The sequence below is a fragment of the Indicator indicator genome, chromosome 30 (assembly GCF_027791375.1).
Source record: "Indicator indicator isolate 239-I01 chromosome 30, UM_Iind_1.1, whole genome shotgun sequence".
Taxonomy (NCBI): Eukaryota; Metazoa; Chordata; class Aves; order Piciformes; family Indicatoridae; genus Indicator; species Indicator indicator.
The window spans coordinates 11,990,022-12,011,770 of NC_072039.1; the positions used below are offsets into that span (position 1 = coordinate 11,990,022).

The 21,749-nt window shown below is 51.8% G+C and overlaps 1 protein-coding gene across 6 annotated transcripts in view; it reads right to left on the reverse strand.

Moving 5' to 3' along the window:
- CUX1 (cut like homeobox 1) overlaps nucleotides 1-21,749 on the reverse strand; it is a 384,575-nt gene that overhangs the window by 46,606 nt on the left and 316,220 nt on the right. Inside the window, exons 22-23 of one of the 6 annotated variants that reach the window (XM_054394422.1) lie at nucleotides 18,033-18,221; nucleotides 10,452-10,716 (exon numbers count right to left, since the gene is read on the reverse strand). The exons of the other annotated variants lie outside the window; for them this stretch is intronic. Coding sequence (XP_054250397.1) covers nucleotides 10,452-10,716; nucleotides 18,033-18,221 — 454 coding nt within the window. The remainder of the gene's footprint in view (nucleotides 1-10,451; nucleotides 10,717-18,032; nucleotides 18,222-21,749) is intronic. 6 annotated transcript variants of the gene reach the window in all.

Genomic DNA, 21,749 nt, shown 5'->3' on the forward strand with positions numbered 1-21,749 from the left:
TGCCTGTGCCACTTAACTTGGTCCTTCCTCCCTCTTCCTTCTCCGTTTAAAAGCCCAAACGTCCTCATGCCTACAGAACAGTTCATTACCAAGCTGAGTGGTGTGGTTGACATGACTGAGGAATGGGATGGCATCAAGAGGGACCTGGAGAGGCTGAAGAAGTAGGCTCAGGAGAAGCTCATGAAGGTCAATAAAGCAAGATGCAAGGTCCTGCACCTAGGTCAGGGATCCAGGCTGGGGGATGATGAGATTGAGAGCAGCCCTGCAGAGAAGGACTTGGGGGTGCTGGTGGGTGGACAGGAACCAGCAATGGGCACCTGCAGCCCAGAAGGCCAAGGGCAGCCTGGGCTGCATCCAAAGCAGTGTGGCCAGAGATGGAGAGAGAGGATTCTGCGCCTCTGCTCTGGGGAAACCTCACCTGCAGTGCTGTGTCCAGATATGGGACCCTCAACACAAAAGAGACATGGACCTGCTGGAGAGGGTCCAGAGGAGGCCACAGAGATGATCAGAAGGCTGGAGCATCTCTGCTACAGCGACAGGCTGGGAGAGTTGGGGCTGTTCAGCCTGGAGAAGAGAAGGTTCCAGGGAGACCTCAGAGCAGCATTTCAGCATCTGAAGGGGACCTACAGGAAGGCTGAGCAGGGACTGTTTAGAAGGACTTGGAGTGATAGGACAAGGGGCAAGGGTTTGAAACTGGAGCAGGGCAGATGGACATCAGGAGGAAGTTCTGCACAATGAGGGTGGTGAAATCCCAGAACTGGCTTCCCAGAGAGGTGGTGGATACCCCATCCTTGGAGACATTCAAGGTCAAAGTTGAGGGGACCTCGAGCAACCTGCCCTGCTTGGAGATGTCCCTGCTGACTGCAGGGGAGTTGGACAAGATGACCCTCAAGGTTCCCTTCCAGCCTGTGGTTCTATGAAAGAATCTGATGGCCTGGCCTACCTCTGTGCACTGCTCCCTCAGTACAGAGGTTATGGCCACTGTTCAGGTCCTAATTTGCACCCAAGTGGGATCCTCAGTGACCTGTGGTGAGGGATGAGACTTCAGACACAAGAAGAATTTAGCTACACTTTATCTTTCAGAGCAAAGAGGAAACTTTTTGTTTCAGCCAGGGAGAACCGCCAAGAGTTTTGCAAACCATGAGTGAAATGCTGTCCCCAACACTGCTGGCTGCAGGTTTTTTTCCTTCTCCCCTAAGTGTGCTACAGAAGGCAGCTCACAAAGGCAAGGAATTAGGATAAATGCAGAACACTGCCTGAATACTGCTTTTGAAGCTAATGATGTTATTGACTTACTTGAAATGCAACAGAGTATTTCAGCAGTACTTGCTGACTCCACACTTCAGAAGGATTTAGGGGGCCTGTAATTTTCCCTACGAGAATATTATTCACCTAACAGAAGACCACAGGTGCTAACATTAATTTTCTATTACCATTAATTGCACACATCCTGCAGCATCGATTATCAGGCCCTATTTATGCTTAAGTCTCCCTGTGTGGACATTGATCCAGGACATGCTGCTTCTGTAGCATTCCCCAAGTCAGGAGAGGAAATGGGGGAGAGCTTTGTGCCTGCATGGCATTCAAAACACCTCAGCTCCAGCAGGACCCTGCAGGGTGACATGCTCAGACTATCTGACCACAGCCCTACAGAATACAGCTTGGATGTCTGTGGAAATCCCTGGAAAATTCACACCCAATAGATTGCTTCTGGAATCTAGTCAGCTCCCAATTAACACAGTAATTAAATCCCTCTGGTTAAGAAGAACTGGTGACAGCAGCTTGGAAATTGCAGAGAGCACTCCTCTTGGTGGAGGGTGTTGGCCTCCAAATCAACAACACATCCTGTTGGCATTTATCAGGGGAACTCAAAGGAGCAGAGATCTCCTGGGGCATCTGTTGAAGTTCCCTGCACAAGCTTTCACACACCACCTGGACAAGCACAAGGCTGCAGACCATTCAAACACATGCCCAGAGCAAAAGCAATGAAGTTTGGGATCCAGGAGTGCCAGGTTAACACTGCAAGGAAGTTTGGTTTCATTCCTGATGCTCCTACAGTATCATCTCTGGGACCTCACCCAGTTTGTGTGCCAGTTTCCACATGTGAAGTGGGACACAGATCCCTGCAATCTGCTCTTCTGTGCCATCCTCAAGGCAATAGAGCACCAAACTGGAACTGCTGGAGCAGGTCCAGAGGAGGCCACGAAGATGATCAAAGGGCTGGAGCACCTCCTCTATGGGGACAGGCTGGAAGAGTTGGGGCTGTTCAGCATGGGAAAGAGAAGGCTCCAGGGAGACCTTACAGCAGCCTTCCAGTATTTGAAAGGACTCCCCAGGAGAGCTGGGGAGGGATTTCTGACAAGGGCTGAGAGTGACAGGATGAGGGACAATGGCTTTGAGCTGGGAGAGGGGAGATTGAGACTGGAGAGGAGGAAGAAATTCTTTAGAGTGTGGGTGGGGAGAGAATGGATCACGTTGCCCAGGGAGGTTGTGGACACCTCATCCCTAGAAGTTTTTAAGACCAGGCTGGATGAGACCTTGAGCAAGCTGGGCTGGTGGGAAGTGTCCCTGTCCATGGCAGAGGATTGGAGCTTTGCCCCTAGCAAAACATGCAACTTGTACCTCTTTTGCAATGTCCTGCAAATGATTTAAGAGCCCTTCACACTCAAAAAGCTAAGAAAATAATTGTACAGAGGAAAGGCACAGCCACGTGGTTTGATTTTTTTACTGGTGGCAACCTCTCAGAGCACTCAGGGCTTCAAACAGGCTTGAAACACCAGAATGAGCAGAGGGCTACGAGGATGAGCAGAGGGCTGGAGCTTCTCTCCTGTGAGGACAGGCTGAGAGAGTTGGGGCTGTTCAGTTTGGAGAAGAGAAGGCTCTGAGGTGACCTTCTTGTGGCCTTCCAGTATCTGAAGGGGGCTCCAAGAAAGCTGGGGAGGGACCTTTTAGAGTAGGGATAGGACTGGGGGGAATGGATCCAAGCTGGAGGAGGGAAGATTTAGATTAGACATTAGGAAGAAATTCTTCCCCATGAGGGTGGTGAGACACTGGCACAGGTTGCCCAGGGAGGTGGTAGAAGCCTCATCCCTGGAAGTTTTTGCAGCCAGGCTGGATGTGGCTGTGTGCAACCTGCTCTAGTGTGAGGTGTCCCTGGCAGCGGGGTTGGAGCTGGCTGATCCTTGAGGTCCCTTCCAACCCTGACAATTCTGTGCGAAACATCTCGTTCGAGTCCTGGAGCCTCAGCAGCACATGCGGGAGCAGGTCCAGGTCACTCAGTGCTGCCCACCAGCCTCTAGCACCTTGTTTACCCATTTTGTTTCCCTCCCTGGGCAGGCCACTGTCAGCAGGCAGTGTGAGGCAGTGTCAGCTCGGTGTGGCTCTGCAGGCTGCTCAGTGCTCCTCGGCAGGCGCTGCTGCAGCACCAGGGCTGCTGGTGACCAGGAAGGTGCCACAGGGCCCCCCCCAGTGCTCTGCCCCTCTGCCCAAGTGAGAGGAGCACAGTTTGCTGGCAGGCTGAAGGGAACATATTTTCATAGGCATCCCTCCAACTGGGGGATAATTGCCTGGAAGTGGGAATTGGAAGGGAGGCTGCAGCTGGAGAAGCCTGAGCGGTGCATGAGTGCATCTGTGGCGGGTGGCAGGCAGGGAAGCGCAGGGGGACTGAGTCCCCTCTGCTTAGGGGGTTTGCATTTGGGATTGTTTACTGTAAACATTATTTAACTGTTGTGCAGGATATTTCTCAGCTATCTCATTAAACTGAGCTGCTTCTGCTTCAGCAGCTCCCCTCTTCAAAGCTGACAAGGGGGCCAAAGTGGAAAATACCCTTTAGATGTTGGCACTTTATACTAACAAAGAAGTTTAGCAATCTGGACTGATTAGGGGTATGACTGGCATGGAGTGCAGGCACAGAGCAGCACTAAACCCAACTGTACTCAACTGTACCTGCTCAATATTCATCAGCAGAAATGTCTTGGAGAATAGTCTGAGGCACTAATTAAGATTCCCAATCCCAAGCACAGCTGGTATCTCCTCAAATCCTTATAATTCCTCCATCCCACTCCAGCACTGCTTCCTTTTATCGGTGTCTCTAGGCCAAAACCTGCTTTAGTGCTTCAAATGCAGAGATGGTTCCTTCTGAGAAGGGCACTGAAGAGACTGAGGGAGCTGGGTTTGTTCTGTCTGGAGAGGAGAAGGCTTAGGGGACACCTTAGTACCATGTTCCAGTACACAAAGGGTGCCTGCCAGGAGGATGGAGACTCCCTTTTCACAGGGAATGCCATGAAAAAGACAAGGAGGGATGGGGACAAGTTACTGCTGGGGAGATCCCCACTGGGCTCTAGAAGAAAATGTTTCCCCATGAGAACTGTCAGAGCCTGGAATCACCTCCCAGGGGAAGTGGTGGATTGCCCTACACTGGACAGTTTGAAGACTCTCCTTGCCAGGCTGCTGGGCCAGCTCACTGCAGCTAGACTGTGACCTAGAAAGGTTGCACCAGATGATGGAGCAGGTCCAAAGGAGGGCCACAAAAATGATCAGGGGACTGGGGACAGGCTGAGAGAGTTGGGGTTGTTCGGCCTGGAGAAGAGAAGGCTCCAGGGAGACCTAAGAGCAGCCCTCCAGTACCTGAAGGGGCTACGGGAAGGCTGCAGAGGGATTGTTTGCAAAGGCCTGCAGGGACAGGATGAGGAGTAATGGTTTAAAATGTGAGCAGAGCAGATTGAGATTGGATATGAGGAACAAGTTCTGCAGCAAGGAGGCTGCTGGAACACTGCAACAGGGAGGTAGATCACCTTCAGTGCAGGTAAGGCTGTGCTGGGCAGGGGACCTGTAGCCAAAAGAGCCATCCAAAAGCTCCTTTTAGGGCTTTTTGAAGCTGGGAAAAACAGCTTTACTGTGCCAGGGGCTGACAGCTTGGGGGCAGGCTGCTGAGCCAAGGTGTGTGGAACCAGCAGCTCCCAGTAAATCCAAATGAGACATTAACACAGCAAAGGGGCACCTGCCACAGGGAGCAGCACTGCCCACCCCCCACCCATCCTTGATCAGGTGATAAGAAGTCTCTGGGAGCAGAGTGATCAAACAGTGATTGTGGCTGCCTCAGGGGGTGCCACAGCTGCTCACAGCTCGCTGGGGGTCTGTGACCCCTGCACACTGAGCAAGGGCACTCAGCAAGCATGGGAAGTCCTCTGGCTGTGTCCCAGCAGCCTGTGAAGTCAGGCAGTGATGGAGACCCAGCCATGGTTCCAACCAGGCTGGGAGCTGTTGTCAGTAGAACTGGGGGTACCCAGACAGAGGATCTGAGCAGACAGGCAGGTGTCCAGGCCCCTGGCTGTGGTGAGTGCTGGAGCCTGGCACGTGCAATGGAGGGTGGCAGAGCCAACACCTGGATCAGATGGCAGCAGGTGAACGATCTGCCCAGCCTGTGGCTGAGCTCAAGGAAGAAGCTGCAAGGCTGAGGACTATAAGGGGATATGGAAAGGAGATAGACTTGGGGAGTCAGACTCTGCCATCCCTGGGGGAGGGTCAGCAGGTGTGGGTGGCACAAGAAGCAGGGTGTCCCATGCCCTCTTGTCACCTGGAAAAAGGAAGAACCCTATGAGATGGGGAGGAATGGAGGCAGGTCCCCCTCCAGTGAGGCAGGAGAGACAGGCCAGTCCCCTCCCAATCCCCTGTCTTCCCAGCTGCCCACACACAACATGTTTGGGGCTCTGAAAGCAGAGGGCTGGATGAACAAGGATGGAGATGAATGTCCATGAATGCAGCCACCCAGGACTTGTCAGCCAGCCCCACGACTTAGGACCAGTGCAAGCAAAAACAAAAAAGAAAGGTGGGAGTAGGGGATTCCCTCCTCAGGGGAACTGAGGACCCAATTTGCAGGCCAGGTCCATCCCACAGGGAGGTCTGCTGCCTGCCTGGCACATGGGTTAGGGACATCTCTAAGGGACTCCTCGATCTGGTGTGGCCATCAGACTACTACCCACTGCTGGTTGTGCAGATTGGGAGTGGTGAGGCACTGGGTAGGAGTACAAAAGCACTTAAAAAAGACTTCAGGGAGATTACTTGAGGGCTCAGGAGCACAAGTGGTGTGCTCCTCAATCCCTCTAGTGACAGGAAGTGACACTGAAGGGAAGAAAAATAATCCATGTGATGAACACATGGTTTAGAGATTGGTGCCACCAACAGAACTTTGGAGGTTTAACCATGGGGAAGTTTTCTTGGCACCAGGTCTGCTGGTGACAGACAGAGTTCATCTGTCCCATAAGGGGACAAGAATCCTTGCACATGAGCTGCCTGTGCTCACTGGCAAGGCTTTAAAATAGTTTTAAAGGGGGATGGGGACGTAGCTGGCCTTGGCATCAAGAACCCTGGGTGTAGTAGCCCAATGCTGTGGAGCAGTGTGTTGGCATCTTAGATAACCAGAAGGTCTACTGCCCCTCAGGGTTGAAAGCTATGTACTCAACTCCCTCCCTGAAATGTTTATACACCAATGCACACAGCATGGGCAAGAAACAGGAGGAGCTGGAGGCCACTGTGCTACAGGGAAACTATGATCTAGCAGCCTTCAGGGAAACCTGGTGGGATGACTCCCACAGCTGGAGTCCTGCCATCCATGGGTACCAACTTTTCAGAAGGGATAGGCAAGGAAAAAGAGGTGGTGGAGTGGCCTCTATGTTAGGGAAAGAGAAGAAAGTATGCAAATTACTGAAGGTGATGATAGGGTTGAGTCCTTGTGGGTAAGAATCAGGAGTAGGGCCAGCAAAAGTGATATTGTGGTGGGAATCTGTTCTAGAGCACCCAACCAGGATGAAGAGGGAGATGAAATCTTTTATAAGCAGTTGAGAGAGGTTTCACAATCCCTGCCCCTTGTTCTCCTGGGACACTTCGACTTCCTGGATGGCTGCTGGGAATACAATACAGCAGGTTCCTGGAGCGTGTGGAGGATAACTTCCTGACACAACTGGTGAGGGACCCAAGCAGGGAAGGAGCCCTCCTGGCTTCCCTGTGAACAGGGAAGAACTTGTGGGGCAGTAAAGGTTGGAGAGCATCTTGGGCTCAGTGATCCTGAACTGGTTGAGTTCTCTGTCCTTGGGGAAACAAGCAGAGGGGTTGGCAAGACTGACACCTTGGGCTTCTGTCCCCAGGAGGCCACCCTGAAGGATATAGGAGTCCAGGAAGGCTGCACACGCTTCAGGAGGGAAGCCTTGAAGGCCCAGGAGCAGCTGTCCCTGTGTGCTGACAAAGGAGCCTGGACTGGAGGAGTAGGGACCTCTGGCTAGAGCTCAAGGACAAAAGCAGAGTCTGTGGCCTTTGGAAGAGGGGACAGGACTCTCATCAGGGCTATAAAGATGTAGCAAAGCTATGCAGGGAGAAAATGAGGAGAGCCCAAGCACAGCCAGAGCTCAACCTAGCCACAGCTGTTAAGGATAATAAAAAATGTTTCTATAAACTCCTGAACAACAAAAGGAGGCCTGGGGGAAAATCTCCATCCTTTGTTGGATGCAGAGGGAAAGAGAGTGACCAAGGATGGGGAGAAGGCTGAGGTGCTCAATGCCTACTTTGCCTGAGTCTGTAGCACTGCATCCAGCAGGACACAGCCTCCTGAGCTAGGAGTCAGGGAGGGGAATCAGGATGAGGTCATCAGAGTCAGTGAGGCAGTGGTCAGTGACTGCTGCACCACTTAGCTGCACACAAGTCTGTGGGGCTGGATGGGCTACACCCAAGGGTGCTGAGGGAGTTGGCAGACTGCTCTCCAAGCCTCTTTCCATTCTTCACCTGAAGTCCTCCTGCCTGGGGAGGTGCCACTGGACTGGAGGGTAGCAAATGTAGCTCCCATCTACAGGAAAGGAAGAAAGGAGGATCTGGGAAACTACAGAGCTGGCAGTGTGACCTCGGTGCCAGGGCAGGGCATGGAGCAGGGCATCTCAAGCACCATCACACAACACAGAGAGGACAACCTGGGGATCAGGCCCAGTCAGCATGGGGATAATTATGAAGGGCAGGTCCTGCCTGACCAACCTGATCTCCCTCTGTGACAGGATGACTGACTATGGGATGAGGGAAAGGCTGTGGGTATTGTCTGCCTGGACTTTGGAAAAGCCTTTGACACTGTTTCCCACAGAATTCTCATGGACAAACTGGCTGCTGGTGGCTTGGCTGAGCAGTGCTCTGCTGGATAAAGCCCTGGCTGGATGGGCCCAAAGAGTGGTGCTCAGTGGAGTTAAATCCAGCTGGCAGCTGGTCACAAGTGGTGTTCCTCAGGGCTCAGTGCTGGGACCACTTCTGTTTCACATCTTTATCGATGACCTTGATGAAGACACAGAGAGTGTCAGCAGCAAGTCTGCAGTCACACCACGGTAGGTGGCAGTGGTGATCTTCATGAGGGTAGGAAGGCTCTGCAGAGGGACTTGCAACTGAATAGGAGCCAGCAGCACCCAGGTGGCACAGAAAGCCAAAGGCATCCTGGCTGGGATCAGCAATGCTGTGTCCAGCAGGAGCAGGGAGGGGATTGTAGCCTGGGACTCAGCTGTGGGGAGGCCACACCTGGAGTGCTGTGTCCAGTTTTGGGCACCTCAATCCAGAAGAGATGTGGAGGTGCTGGAGCCAGGGCAGAGGAGGGCAGGGGAGCTGTGAAGGGCCTGGAGAATAAATCTGATGAGGAATGACTGAAGGAGCTGGGGATGGTTAGTTTGGAGAAGAGGAGGCTGAGGGGAGACCTCATTGCTCTCTACAGCTACCTGAAAGGACATTGTAGAGAGGCTGCTGCTGGTCTCTTCTCACAGGTAATTAGTGACAGAAGAAGAGGGAATGGCCTCAAGCTCCAACTGAGTAGGTTTAGACTGGACAGTAGGAAAAATTTTTTCAGAGAGTGGTCAGGAACTGGAATGTGCTGCCCAGGGAGGTGGTAGAGTCACCAACCGTGGATGTGTTTAAAGGTGGTTTGGATGTGGTGCTTGGGGATATGGTTTAGGGGTGAGCCTTGTAGAGCAGGGTTAATGGTTGGACTTGGTGATGCTGAGGGCCTTTTGCAACCTGTGATTCTGTAGCTGAGGCCCCATCCCTGGAGATACTGAAGGTCAGGCTGGACAAGACTCTGAGCAACCTGATCTAGTGGAGGGTGTCCCTGCTGACTGCAGGGCTTGGACTGGATGAGCTTTGGAGATCCCTTCCAACCCAAACCATTCTATGACTCTATGATCCTTGGGGTTCCTTCCAGCCCTGGTGTTCTGTGATATTTCATTGCAGGGGAACTCAATGCTTTAATCATAACAATAAATCAATCTGCAGCCATATCTGATTTCAGAGTTTCAGCTTCTCTGTCCTTTGTGACTGTGTGGAGCTTCCCAAAAATCCAGCATACCCTGTGCCTATTTTCACAGCTTGGTGACTCAAGGCCTCGAAGAAAAGCTTCTTTTTGCTCTTATGTGGGAAAATGAGAAGATGAAAGCAGTGCAATGCTGATGCCACCCAGCAGAGGACACCTCCAGGCACCCCCAACAAGTGACCCAGGCATTGCACACCCTGCAGCTGTGTGAGGGTGGCTGTGTCATGTGCCAGTGTCAGTGTGAGTGTGCCTGTGGGAGTGTGCAGATGCAAGCAAGGGACCCAGCCCAGCTTCCTGCACTCTGATTTAGAAATATTCAACAGTGGACATCTCCAAATCCATGTCCTCCCCAATCCCCAGACTTTTCTGCTTAAAATCTCCACTTCCATCAATATGTGAACATTGGTGCTCCTCAGGGATGCCTTACAATGAGCCTGAGCCCTGGCACTGCTGTTGGCCATCCCTGCCTGCTGGCTCTGTTCGCTGCCCACCATCTGGGACTGCCAAGGTCACACCAATGAATCCCTCATAGAACTGTCAGGGTTGGAAGGGACCTCAAGGATCACCCAACTCCAACCCCCCTGCCTTGGGCAGGGACACCTCACACTAGAGCAGGTTGCTCAGAGCCACATCCAGCCTGGCCTGAAAAACTTCCAGGGATGAGGCTTCCACCACCTCCCTGGGCAACCTGTGCCAGTGTCTCACCACCCTCACTGTGCAGAACTTCCTCCTGATGTCCAATGTAAGCCTCCCCTGCTCCGGTTTCAAACCATTGCCCTTCAACCTATCCCCACAGCCCCTTCTGAATAGTCTCAGAATCACAGAATCAACCAGGTTGGAAAAGACCTGAGAGATCATCAAGTCCAACCTATTACTAACACCTCCTGACAACTAAACCATGGCTTCAAGTGCCACATCCAAGCTTTTTTTGAACACCTCCAGGGACAGTGACTCCACCACCTCCCTGGGCAGCATATCCCATGTGTCTCACCACCCTCATGGGGAAGAATTTCTTCCAATCTGAATCTACCCATTTCTAGTTTTGCTCCCCATTCTCCCCAGTCCTATCGCTCCCTGACACCCTCCAAAGTCCCTCCCTTGGCAGCAGGGCTGCCAGCAGGGCTCCTACCTGTAGTTGTGGAACCAGTTGATGACAGTGCTGGTTTTCAAGTTGAGCTGGGTGGCGAGTTCCTCAATGGTTTTTGGTGATGGGTATGGCTTTTGCTGGTAGGCTCGTTTCAGAGCTTCTTTCTCTTCTGGTGCCAGCACCACCCGGGGCTTCTTCAGCTGGTGCTGGGGCTGGGGGCTGGCTCCCTGGCTGTAGTCGATGCCGGCGGAGGAGGACTCACAGGGCTGGCTGTCGCTGACGGAGCTGTGCCGCCGCTTCATGTAGGCTGCAAGAGAGGCACAGCACATCAGCCCTGGCTGAATGCTAATGCAGGGATCAATGAGCAGCTCTGGAGGCAACACCCAGCTGACAGCCTGGGGATGCATGGATGAGCCTCTCAGGGAGAGCAGAGAGGAAGGGGCAGCACTGGAGATCATAGAATCATAGAATGGGTTGGGTGGGAAGGGACCTCCAAAGCTCATCCAGTCCAACCCCCTGCACTCAGCAGGGACATCCTCCACCAGATCAGGTTGCTCAGAGCCTTGTCCAGCCTCATCTTCAATATCTCCAGGGATGGGGCCACAACCACCTCCCTGGACAACCTTTTGCAGTTGCTCCAGCAGCCTCCTGGTGCAGAACTTGTTCCTCACATCTGCTCTGCTCTACTTTGAAGACATTGCCACTCATCCTATAACCATTGTCCCTCGTCCTATAGATCGGAGGAAAGCAAATGTGGGGAGGATGCAAGAGGTAGAAAAAGAAGCAAGAAGGGGGAGAAAAGAGGGCAAATCACCTGGAAACCTGCCAGAGCTTTCTGCTCTGTGATGGGACAGCAATACCAGGGCTCAGTTAACATAGCTGCTTTCACATTCACTCTTTCAGGAGTGGCAAACTTCCACCTAAGCACCTGATCAGGACCTGTTGCACTTCATTTCAATTTAAATGGTTTTGGTTGTTCAGTGCTGAAGGTCTCTAAATTCTGTATGGATGTTAGGAGCAGGTTCTTTACTGTGAGTGTGGTGGAACACTGGAACAGATTACCCAGGGAGGTGATTTGAGATATTCAAGGTGGAGCTCAACAGGGCTCTGGGCAGCCTGATCTAGTTGAGGATGTCGCCTGCAGAGGGCTTTGGACTGGATGACCTTTGGAGATCCCTTCCAACCCAGACTGTTGTAGGATTCTATGATTCTAACACTTCAGGTCCTTGTATCAAACGCAGGACTGTGGAAGCTGAAAGCATCCAGCGACTCCAACACACGATGGCGCCTGGAGCCTGGAGATGCCAGCAAGGGGCTGAACCAGCAGGCAGGCTCCTGCCTTCCTCAGATCTTCCCTACAGCACTGACAGCTTCTGACAGAGAAGCAGCCCACAGCCCCCCTCCCCTATGCAAGGCTCTTGCAAAAATGTAGGCACTTTCAAGAGAGCTCTTGCTGCCCTGATGGAACCTGGTGAGGATGATGGCAGAAACCTCTGATGCCACCACTGATACTCTCCTCCCTGACAGGGACTGACTTCTCCTGGCAAATTCTGCAAGGAAGGAGTCCCAGCAAAGGCTGTCACTGACTTGATTGATTCCCACTGAGCAGAGAGAGGTGGGATTTACTGCACCTGCCAGGATCATGCACAAGCATTGCTAATGAGGGGCTGAAAAGAGCAAATATAGATGAATCTTGTCAATAAAATCATTAATGGCCTGTTAAATACCTTCCAGAAATTTAGGAGTTCAGGTATTCCAGAGCTGCAGTTTGATAACCTTGGCTATTAAATTCCAGCCTACACCAGCCTGACATCAATCTAGCAGGCACTAAATCTCCACCAGCCAGGAGCTCCAACGGGAGCCAGGGACCAATGTGGGACACATCACACTGGTCAGCAACCAAATCCTTCAGACAAATGCAATCTCCCTCTCCCCACAGCTCTGCCTTTAGGCTGAGGGTGCACAAAGACTAGCAAATGCATGCAATCAAACTGCACTGTTCAAAACCCTTCTGGCAGAAGCCAACCTCTCCTGGCACAGCTCTCCAGGCCTGGCTGGGCGCTTTCTGCCTCCAGTGGGGGTCAGCATCCTGTCGTCTACACGGTGCTGCCTCCATGGGACCTTCTCACACTGTGTGGTGCTGGCATGGCAGTGAGTGTGGCAGGCACTCTGTAACCTCTGGGGCTATCTGCATGGCCCTCATTTTGTTCTTCCTGAACATGACAGATTACCTGTGGATCGCCTGCTGTGTAAGAGCACTGATATGGAACACAACTTGAGATGCTCATGATCCATCACCCTGCCATGATACTCTCCTGCCTGCCTTTGAAATAGCCACCAAAACCAAAGCTGTTTCCCTTTTTCTAATGAACTTCATTAAAAAAAAACCCCAAACCCCTATATAGATGTTCCAGCTGGATGTAGAACTGCAGTGACCACAGCTAAATGCACTGTTTCAAGGTCACCTCTTTTTGCAGCCTTCAAGGAACTGTTACATCCTTCAACCATGGAATTAATCATTCCAGCAATATAATCTCACACTTCTGCAAGGTCTTTAATCTCCAAGACTCCAAGGTGGTCTTTCAGACCTGCACTGACATGCAACATAGACACATGTCTTGTCTCCTGTAAGAGCACAACCAAGAGGCTGGCAGCATCCATCCCTTCAGCAGTGGGCACCCATGAGACAAAGCAAGAGACAAGGAGGCCATGAGACAAATCAGGAGTGCTGCATGGAAGACTCCATGTATGGGATGAAGTTCAACAAAGCCAAGTGTTGGGTCCTGAGCTTGGGTCATGACAGTCCCAGGAATGCTCCAGGCTGGGGGCAGAGTGCCTGGAAACTGCCTGGGGAAAAAGGACCTGGGGGTGTTGGTTGCCAGCAGCTGAAGATGAGCCAGGGAGTGCCCAGGTGGGCAAGAAGATCACCAGCAGCTTGGCCTGGATCAGCAATGGTGTGGCCAGCAGGAGCAGGGCAGGGATTGTCCTCCTGTATTGGGAACTGGTGAGGCCACAGCTTGAGTTCTGGGGTCAGTTTTGTGCCCTCACTCTAAGACATGGAGGGCTGAAGCAAGTCCAGAGAACGGCAGCAAGCTGGGGAAGGGTTTGGGGAACAGGGCTGGGGAGGAGCAGCTGAGGGACCTGGGGGTGTTCAGCCTAGAGAAAAGAAGGCTGAGGGGAGAGCTCTGAGCTAGGGGCTGGTCTCTTCTCCCAAGGAGTAAGTGATAAGAGGAGAGGAAATGGCCTCAAGTTGCCCTAGGGGAAGTTTAGGTTGGACATGAGGAACAATTTCTTCCCCAATGCATTTACAAGCCCCAAAGAGGCTGCTCAGGACAGGGTTGGAGTCTGCATTCCTGGAGGGGATGCAAAGTCATCTAGATGTGGTGCTGAGGGACAAGGTCCAGCTGTGGACTTGGTAGTGCTGGGTTAATGGTTGTAACAGTTGGACTCCGTGACCCCAAGTGCCATGGCCACAGGTTTCTTGAACACCTCCAGGGATGGGGACTCCACTACCTCCCTGGGCAGCCTGTGCCAGTCCCTGACCACTCTTGCAGCAAAGATATTTTTCCTCATCTCCAACCTAACCCTCCCCTGGCACAATTTCAGACCACTTCCTCTCCTTCTAGTACCTGATCCTTGGGAGAAGAGCCCAACCCCCACCTGGCTCCAGCCTCCTCTCAGGGAGCTGTAGAGAGCAATGAGGTCTCTTCTCAGCCTCCTCATCTGAAGACTGAACACCCCCAGCTCCCTCAGCTGCTCCTCCCCAGCCCTGTTCTCCAGACCCTTCCCCAGCTTGGTTGTCCTGCCAAGGGCCTTGTCAAGAGCATCTCCATCCCCTGAGTTTTGCTGCCTTTCCCCCCCATCCCCCATGCTGCCAGCCCAGAATCACATTGTCCCTCTGGAAGTCCCCCCAGCATGTGCTTGGCTCTAGACACTGCTGCAGAACCAGGCTGCCCACTGATGTAAGGCAGAGAGAGCCTCTTCTAATATCATTTTCATCTTATGTGGTATTGAACAAGATTATTAAAAACTGAACTAATGAGGAAATAAAGGGAATGAAATCTTTCCCTGACAGCAGGCTGCAGCACTGCTCAGTGAGGAGTGTGATGGTACCAGCAGGAGGCTGGAGGAAAGAGGAACAAACTCTCAGACTGGATGTTAGGAAGAAGTTCTTCCTCATGAGGGTGGTGAGAGACTGGCACAGGTTGCCCAGGGAGGTGGTGGAAGCCTCATCCCTGGAGGTTTTTGCAGCCAGGCTGGATGTGGCTGTGAGCAACCTGCTCTAGTGTGAGGGGTTGGAACTGGGTGACCCTTGAGGTCCCTTCCAACTCTGACAATTCTGTGATTCTATGATTCCAAAGCAGCAAAGGGTGGAGGGTGTCTCAGCCTATTGAGTACAAATCGGCTTGCTCTAAGACGTTGGTTAATGCACTTTGCAAATATTCAGAACCCCCTAAAGTGGACATTTACAGCACAAACCTCAGAACATGGGGGGAAAAAAATATATGCAGCTCACCTGTATCATCATTATTAATTTACTCCCTTAATAAAATGTGGCAGAGAGATAATTGATAATAATGTCTCACAGGTGGCACAGTGGCTTTGGTCTTTAACTGCCATTAGCTGAGGGGAAAGTGAAATCCTTCCCATGGCTCTTGAGCCATTGAAAAGGTTAAACCACAGGATCCTCACCTGCAGGAAAGGATTCCACAGGAAATCCAGGGCTGAACTCACTCTAGAGAGCTCTGCTAGGAGGACAGCACTTACACAGCTGAGGAGCTGAGCACAGAACCTGGGTGATTTGTGGCCTTATCTCTATTCAGGTGCCATCTACAGAGCATTTGGATTGCAGAGCATTTGATAAGAATCCAGTTCAGAAAAAGAGTTTTGAAAGGATACTGTCAGCACCACTTTGGAATGATTTTTATGTTCTTTGCCTGCATTATGGCTGATATTCTCTCTGAGGCTATAAAGCTCCAGCTAGTTGACAATTTTATTCCTGCCATGTTTCTCAGACAGGAAAACCCATCACAGCTTCCTTTGCTTTACAATTCTAAGTGAGAAACCCAAGAGGATTTCACTCCCCATGGAAGATCAACCTGGAGAAGAGAGGGCCCCAGGGACACCTAATAGCAGCCTGCCAGTACCTGAGTGGAGGCTACAAGAAGGCTGCAGAGGGACTGTTCCCAAAGGCCTGCAGGGACAGGACCAGGGGCAATGGTTTGAAATGAGAGCAGAGCAGACTGAGATTGGATGTGAGGAACAAGTTCTGCACCAGGAGGCTGCTGGAACTCTGCAACAGGCTGCCCAGGGAGGTGGTTGTGGCCCCATCCCTGGAGGTATTGAGGGTGAGGCTGGACAAGGCTCTGAGCAACCTGATCCAGTGGAGGATGTCCCTGCTGAGTGCAGGGGGTTGGACTGGATGAGCTTTGGAGGTCCCTTCCAACCCAAACCATTCTGGGATCTTAGCAGGGATCACATATTCTGAATTTCTCCTACTCTTTGTATTTTAAATGCATTATTAAAGGCAGTGGTTACCCAGAGCCCTGGTTTCAGGGTGTCTGTGTGACTTTCCAAGGCTCCTAGGCTGGCATTAGCAGCAGTTAGCTAATTAAGGACACACATCTCTGGAGCTATCCCTTAATGGTACTATTACAGACAGCACTAATGGTGTGCACTGAAAGCATGGCTGTTGACTGATGTCCTGGAAGCATTAGCACATTTGATCAAGAACTTGGTGATTACATTAAAAACTGCAGTGAGGGAGCTGCTGGGGAAATCACAGCTTTTAAGCAGGAATTCACATCTCAGTAACTCCTGTAATCCAAGGCAGGGCATGGTCTTAGCATGAATTGTGGATAATAATGCAATCATAGAATGGGTTGGGTGGGAAGGGACCTCCAAAGCTCATCCAGTCCAACCCCCTGCACTCAGCAGGGACATCCTCCACTAGATCAGGTTGCTCAGAGTCTTGTCCAGCTTCACCTTCAATATCTCCAGGGATGGGGCCACAACCACCTCCCTGGGCAACCTCTTGCAGTGTTCCAGCAGCCTCCTGGTGCAGAACTTGTTCCTCACATCCAATCTCAATCTGCTCTGCTCTCATTTCAAACCATTGCCCCTGGCCCTGTCCCTGCAGGCCTTTGGGAGCAGTCCCTCTGCAGCCTTCTTGTAGCCCCTTCAGGTACTGGAAGGCTGCTCTGAGGTCCCCTGGAGCCTTCTCTTCTCCAGGCTGAACAGCCCCAGCTCCCTCAGCCTGTCAAAGTCACACAAACACCCTGAAACCAGGGCTCTGGGTAACCACTGCCTCTTAGTAATGCATTTAAAACACATTTTCAGTCTCTGCTCCCTACCATGATACCAGTAACACCTTGGAGCTCTCACAGCTCCACACTGCTGACCTCACTGGAGCATGCAGTAACACAACCACCTTATCCCACCCCTATAAAGGCTACAAATTTAACTCTTCTCAACCACCCTTTTATAAAGCCTGCATCTTTCTTTCCTCCTAGGGACCATCAGTGCAGGACTGGCAGGAGAATCTCACAGGAATCTTGATTGAGCTTCTTGTCAGTCCTGCACCGATGATCCTGCCCAGTTCTTCCAGGCCAACATCTGTGGCCAGCTGCAGCACTATTAACTGAGAACCCAAAGGCAGCTCCCCAGCTCACATTTCTCATTTGGTAAGGGCCTCAGTAATTAATCTACAGCAGAATACAGCAATTATTTCACCACAGCTGGTGAATATTCTGAGCTTGGGGTTGGTTTTCTGTTTGGCTTTTTTTGATTTTTCATTATTGTTGGGGATGTATCTGTTTGAGCTAGCATCAAATAAAGCTATGAAATAGCTGCCATGAGGTCCTTGTAGAGAGCAAGTTGTCCATGGGGCAGCAATGTGCCCTGGTGGCCCAGAAGACCAATGGGATCCTGGGCTGCATTCAGAGGAGTGTGTCCAGCAGAGCCAGGGAGGTTCTCCTTCCCCTCTACTCTGCCCTGGTGAGGACACACCTGGAATATTGCATCCAGTTCTGAGCTCCCCAGTTCAGGAGGGACAGGGATCTGCTGGAGAGAGTCCAAGGGAGGGCTCCAAGGATGCTGAAGTGCCTGGAGCACTGCCTGGGAAGAGGAGGCTGAGAGCCCTGGGGCTGTGCAGTCTGGAGAGGAGAAGGCTGAGAGGGATCTGATCAATGTCTATCAATAGCTGAGGGCTGGGGGTCAGAAAGGAAGGGACAGGGACAGCCTCTGCTCACTTGTGCCCTGGGACAGGACAAAGGGCAATGGATGGAAACTCCAGCACAGGAGTTTCCATGAGGAGGAACTTCTTCACTGTGAGGCTCACAGAGCACTGGAACAGGCTGCCCAGAGAGGTTGTGGAGTCTCCTTCTCTGGAGCCTTTCCAGCCCCATCTGGATGTGTTCCTGTGTGACCTGTGCTGGATTCTATGGTCCTGCTCTGGCAGGGGCTTTGGACTGGAAGATCTCCAGAGGTCCCTTCCAACCCCTATGGCCCTGTGAGCCTGTGACTGGATCAGTGCTGCCTCTCTACCATTTAGGGAGCATTACAAACTCCAGGGTCCCCTCTGCAGTAACAAAGGCCATGAGCCAGCAGCCCTCTGGCAGTTACCTTTTTTCTCCATCCTCTTCATATCCATCAGCTTCTCCACGTTGTTGGGGTCGTTCAGCCACAGCTGCATGCGCACAAAGGGTTCTCTTCCCTTCAGACTCAGCTTGTGCCAGGGCTTGGGGCGAGCCAGGAGGTCTGAGACAGAGCCTTGTGTTAGCCCTAGGATTGTCTCCCCGAACAAGCGCTGACCTAATGCGAGATGGAAAAGGGCATGAAGTCATTCAGCCAGGAGCTGAGGTCACTCCAAAGACAGAGCACACATCTACCAGACCCTTCAGCACTGCTTCTTACTTCACAACTGCTTGAAACACTCTCCCCCCCGAGAAAGGACCACTCAGAAGAATGAAAGCTCTGCCCCCCGCTAGAAGTGTAAATACTGAACTTTTGTTTAGTCCTGTGGCAAAGAGGGGAGCTCAGCACCTTTGGGGACTGGTGAAGCAGTGTGCACAAGACACACTGAGTGGGACTGAAAATGAACTGAACTGTCAGCTCAGCAGGCAGCTGGGGAGAGCAGTGAGGCTGCTCAGCTCTTCTGCAGGAGGGCAGGGCAACAGCTTCCTCCTAACAGGACAAGTCAAACATTTCCAGCAGTCAATGAGCCGAGACCAGTGCAACCCCCCCTGTTCAGCAGTGGTCATTTAAGTGTCCTCAAAGACCTCTGCACGTGTTTGCTGTGCTGTCCTACCTGTGGTGCTCTACCTGTGCCTCACCAGCTGCAGCTAATCCCATTGTGCAGCACTACAGCTGTTTTTGCAGCCTCTACAGTACTTTTGGTTAAGAACACCCAGTTCCAGTTCTCTTTCAACATGCAGGGTAGCAGCTGGGTGTGCTGTCCAGTGTCCAACAGCTGCAGGGGCACTGCTAACCCCAGTTTTGCAGGGTGAAGAGCTGCCTTTTCAAGGAGTGTGGACAATGCCTGTGCAGCTCAAACCCAGCCACAGAGCTGGTTTGCTAACCCCCTTCACTTTGCTGCTCTTCCCAAACTTAGCTGCCTTGATGAGCAACAGCTTTTGTGTCAAGACAGAGACTGGAGTCATCTGGGTCCCTGCTGGTGCTGTCTGATAGAAGCACAGCTCTCATGTATCTTCAAGGGAACCCCAAGATCTTTCCATGCCAACCAAGTTTAGGCCTCAGGGTCATGTGTCTGATCTGTGGCTGTTGAATGCCCTCACTAACACACAGCAGGATGCTTTTGCTTCACCTCCTACCAGCCTTAGCCAGTGGCAACAAAGAGGTCCCTGAGGGACAAGGCAGACACATGAGGGCTTGTCCTACAGCTGTGCAGTAGAAGGTGCAGAACTCTGCAGCTCCACACACCTGTACTGGCAAAAGCACCTTCACAGCCTCACCTGATCCTGACACAAACAGGTAGTGGGAAATCCCTGCTCTACAGACACATGCCCTGTGCTTAACTCCATGGATCTCCTCCTCCTCTTTACAAACACACCAAGACCTGTGCCCTGCTGATTTCTCTTCTTCTGCCTGTATGGGGAGAGGAGGGAATATGGGGCCAGGTAGAAGCTGGAGAACATCCCATTCAGATGCACAGGGCAGGTGGGGCTGCAAAGCTTTTGGAGGAAGCAGCTGAGATAATGAAAGGTGGAAAGGGGCAATAGGACTAAGAGTCTGCCCCTGAAATGGGTACTTACAGGCTGAAGGAAACTTATATTCACAATGCACTCAAGTTCCTATCTAATAAGAATTTTCAAGTTCCTATCTAATAAAGGATTTTCCACCATCCTCACTATCAGGAAAAACCAAACAAAAGAAGTAACTCAGGGCCAGTTTGAGCTCATGGGTATTGAGGAGTTAACCTTCCCCCTGGTTGTCTTTACATTTACAAACACCAGTGAGGCCTCATCCTTTTGCCTTGACACCTGCCAGCTATCAGCAAGACCAGACAGCTATTGAAAAAACATCCTTGCATTTGCCTTTGTAAATCATTGCCTTTTCAGGCTCCCCCTGGTCTCTAAGCCCAGGTTCTCCCCAGGCTGTGATGCAGTGATGGGAGAGCTCCAAGAGCTGCTGTGCAGGGCCAGCGTGACCACTGCCACTGCCCAGGTGGCTGCACAGGAAACTGGAGCAGGGAGCTGGGCTCAGTCAAACCAAACAGCAAGGCTCAAGTGGCCTCTTTTGATTGGGAACAACTATCCCTTCACCTGAACAGGCACTAGTTTGCCAAAGGGTGGGGAACAAGTAGCCCAGCTGGGGTACCAGCAGTGCTGCTCAAGGAAGTGAACCTCAAACTACAGCCTCAAAACTCAACAGTACCAATGTGGAGGGAGGGAATATCCAGTTCTCCAGGTGCTAAGAACAAAGCTGAAGATGTCTGTGGCAGTCAGTGGATGCCAGGATAGGGCAGGATGGGATAAAAGACCCGAAAGACTCCTGAGCTGCTGGGGATGTGTCAGAATTCCTTCTCAGGAGGTGGCAGTGTACCACTCCACCACTGGAGTGTTTTTAAGCACAGGTTTCCTAAATCTCCTGCTAATTCTCCTCATGGGTCACCCCAACCTCCTTCATGCCTGTTCCCACCTATGGATAAGACTTCTGGCAAATAAAGCTGCTTTCATGGCTAGTTCTGGTCCTTGCTGCAACATCCCCCACCCCTGCAACCCTTCAGGAGCTCCCTGCATTTACTTTTCTCTTTAGGATATGCATACCCCATCAGGAATCATTGCTAAAACTCTGACATTTGGGGCTGGGAATACCAGCAACATCTCAGCAATGCTGCAAGCACCCTGTGCTAACATGGTGACTGCTGAAGGGGTGCTACAGGCCCAAAAGCCCCACCCAGCACATCCTGAATGGGTTGGCACAGCTGTGGTCTTTTACTGGTGGGTGAGACTGGAACAACTCAGCCACCAGCAGCTGCCTAAGACCTGCCTGGGCCCTGTGGCCCAAGACACCAACTCAATCTGGTGCACTAGCACACTGAGGGCACAAAATGAGACATTGAAACTGGTTCCACACCTAATGCAGAGTTTGGGGCACATTTCCTGGCTCTTCTGCTGCTTTTTAGGCTTGTCAGCCACACTGTAGGAAAACAAAAACCATGGGAAATAAAAAAGACTAAGTAAAAATGGCATCAAAGCAAATATGAACCAAAAAAACCCCAAACTTTTCCAAACCTCTCTGGAATACCAGAGCAGGTACAGCACTCAACAGCATTCTGCCCCAAACCCAGGGGCTTCAACCTGGGACCTGGGGCTTTAGCTCAACAGTATCTCCACTGAACATGTCACTACCATCCACAGTGCACCAGCAAGTGACTCTGCTGGGCTCAGTGGAACACCGAGGCCACACTAAGGAACAGGTTCTCTTTTTTGTCCCTAATGATGTTAAATGAGAACTTGCAACCTCCCCCAGCTCTGGAGTTTTCCCCCTAAATATCCCCCACTAAGATAAGACCCTTGGTATTTTGTAGCTAGCTGGAAAAAAGCTTCTCTACATACTAAAATCATAGATTCCTGGAATAGGTTGGGTTGGAAGGGACCTTGAAGATCATCCAGTTCCAACCCCTCTGCCATGGGCAGGGACACCTCCCAGCAGGAGTTTTCCCTGACACGCTCCTAACACTGAGTGCCAGGGGTGGAACTCTCACCTGAGCATCATCACCAGTCTAAATCTAATCTGTTTGGTGCCACCTGCAGTGAATGAAGAGAAGCTGGTACCTTGCAGAGTGATTCCTCCCAGCCCTCCCAGCCACCTGCTTTG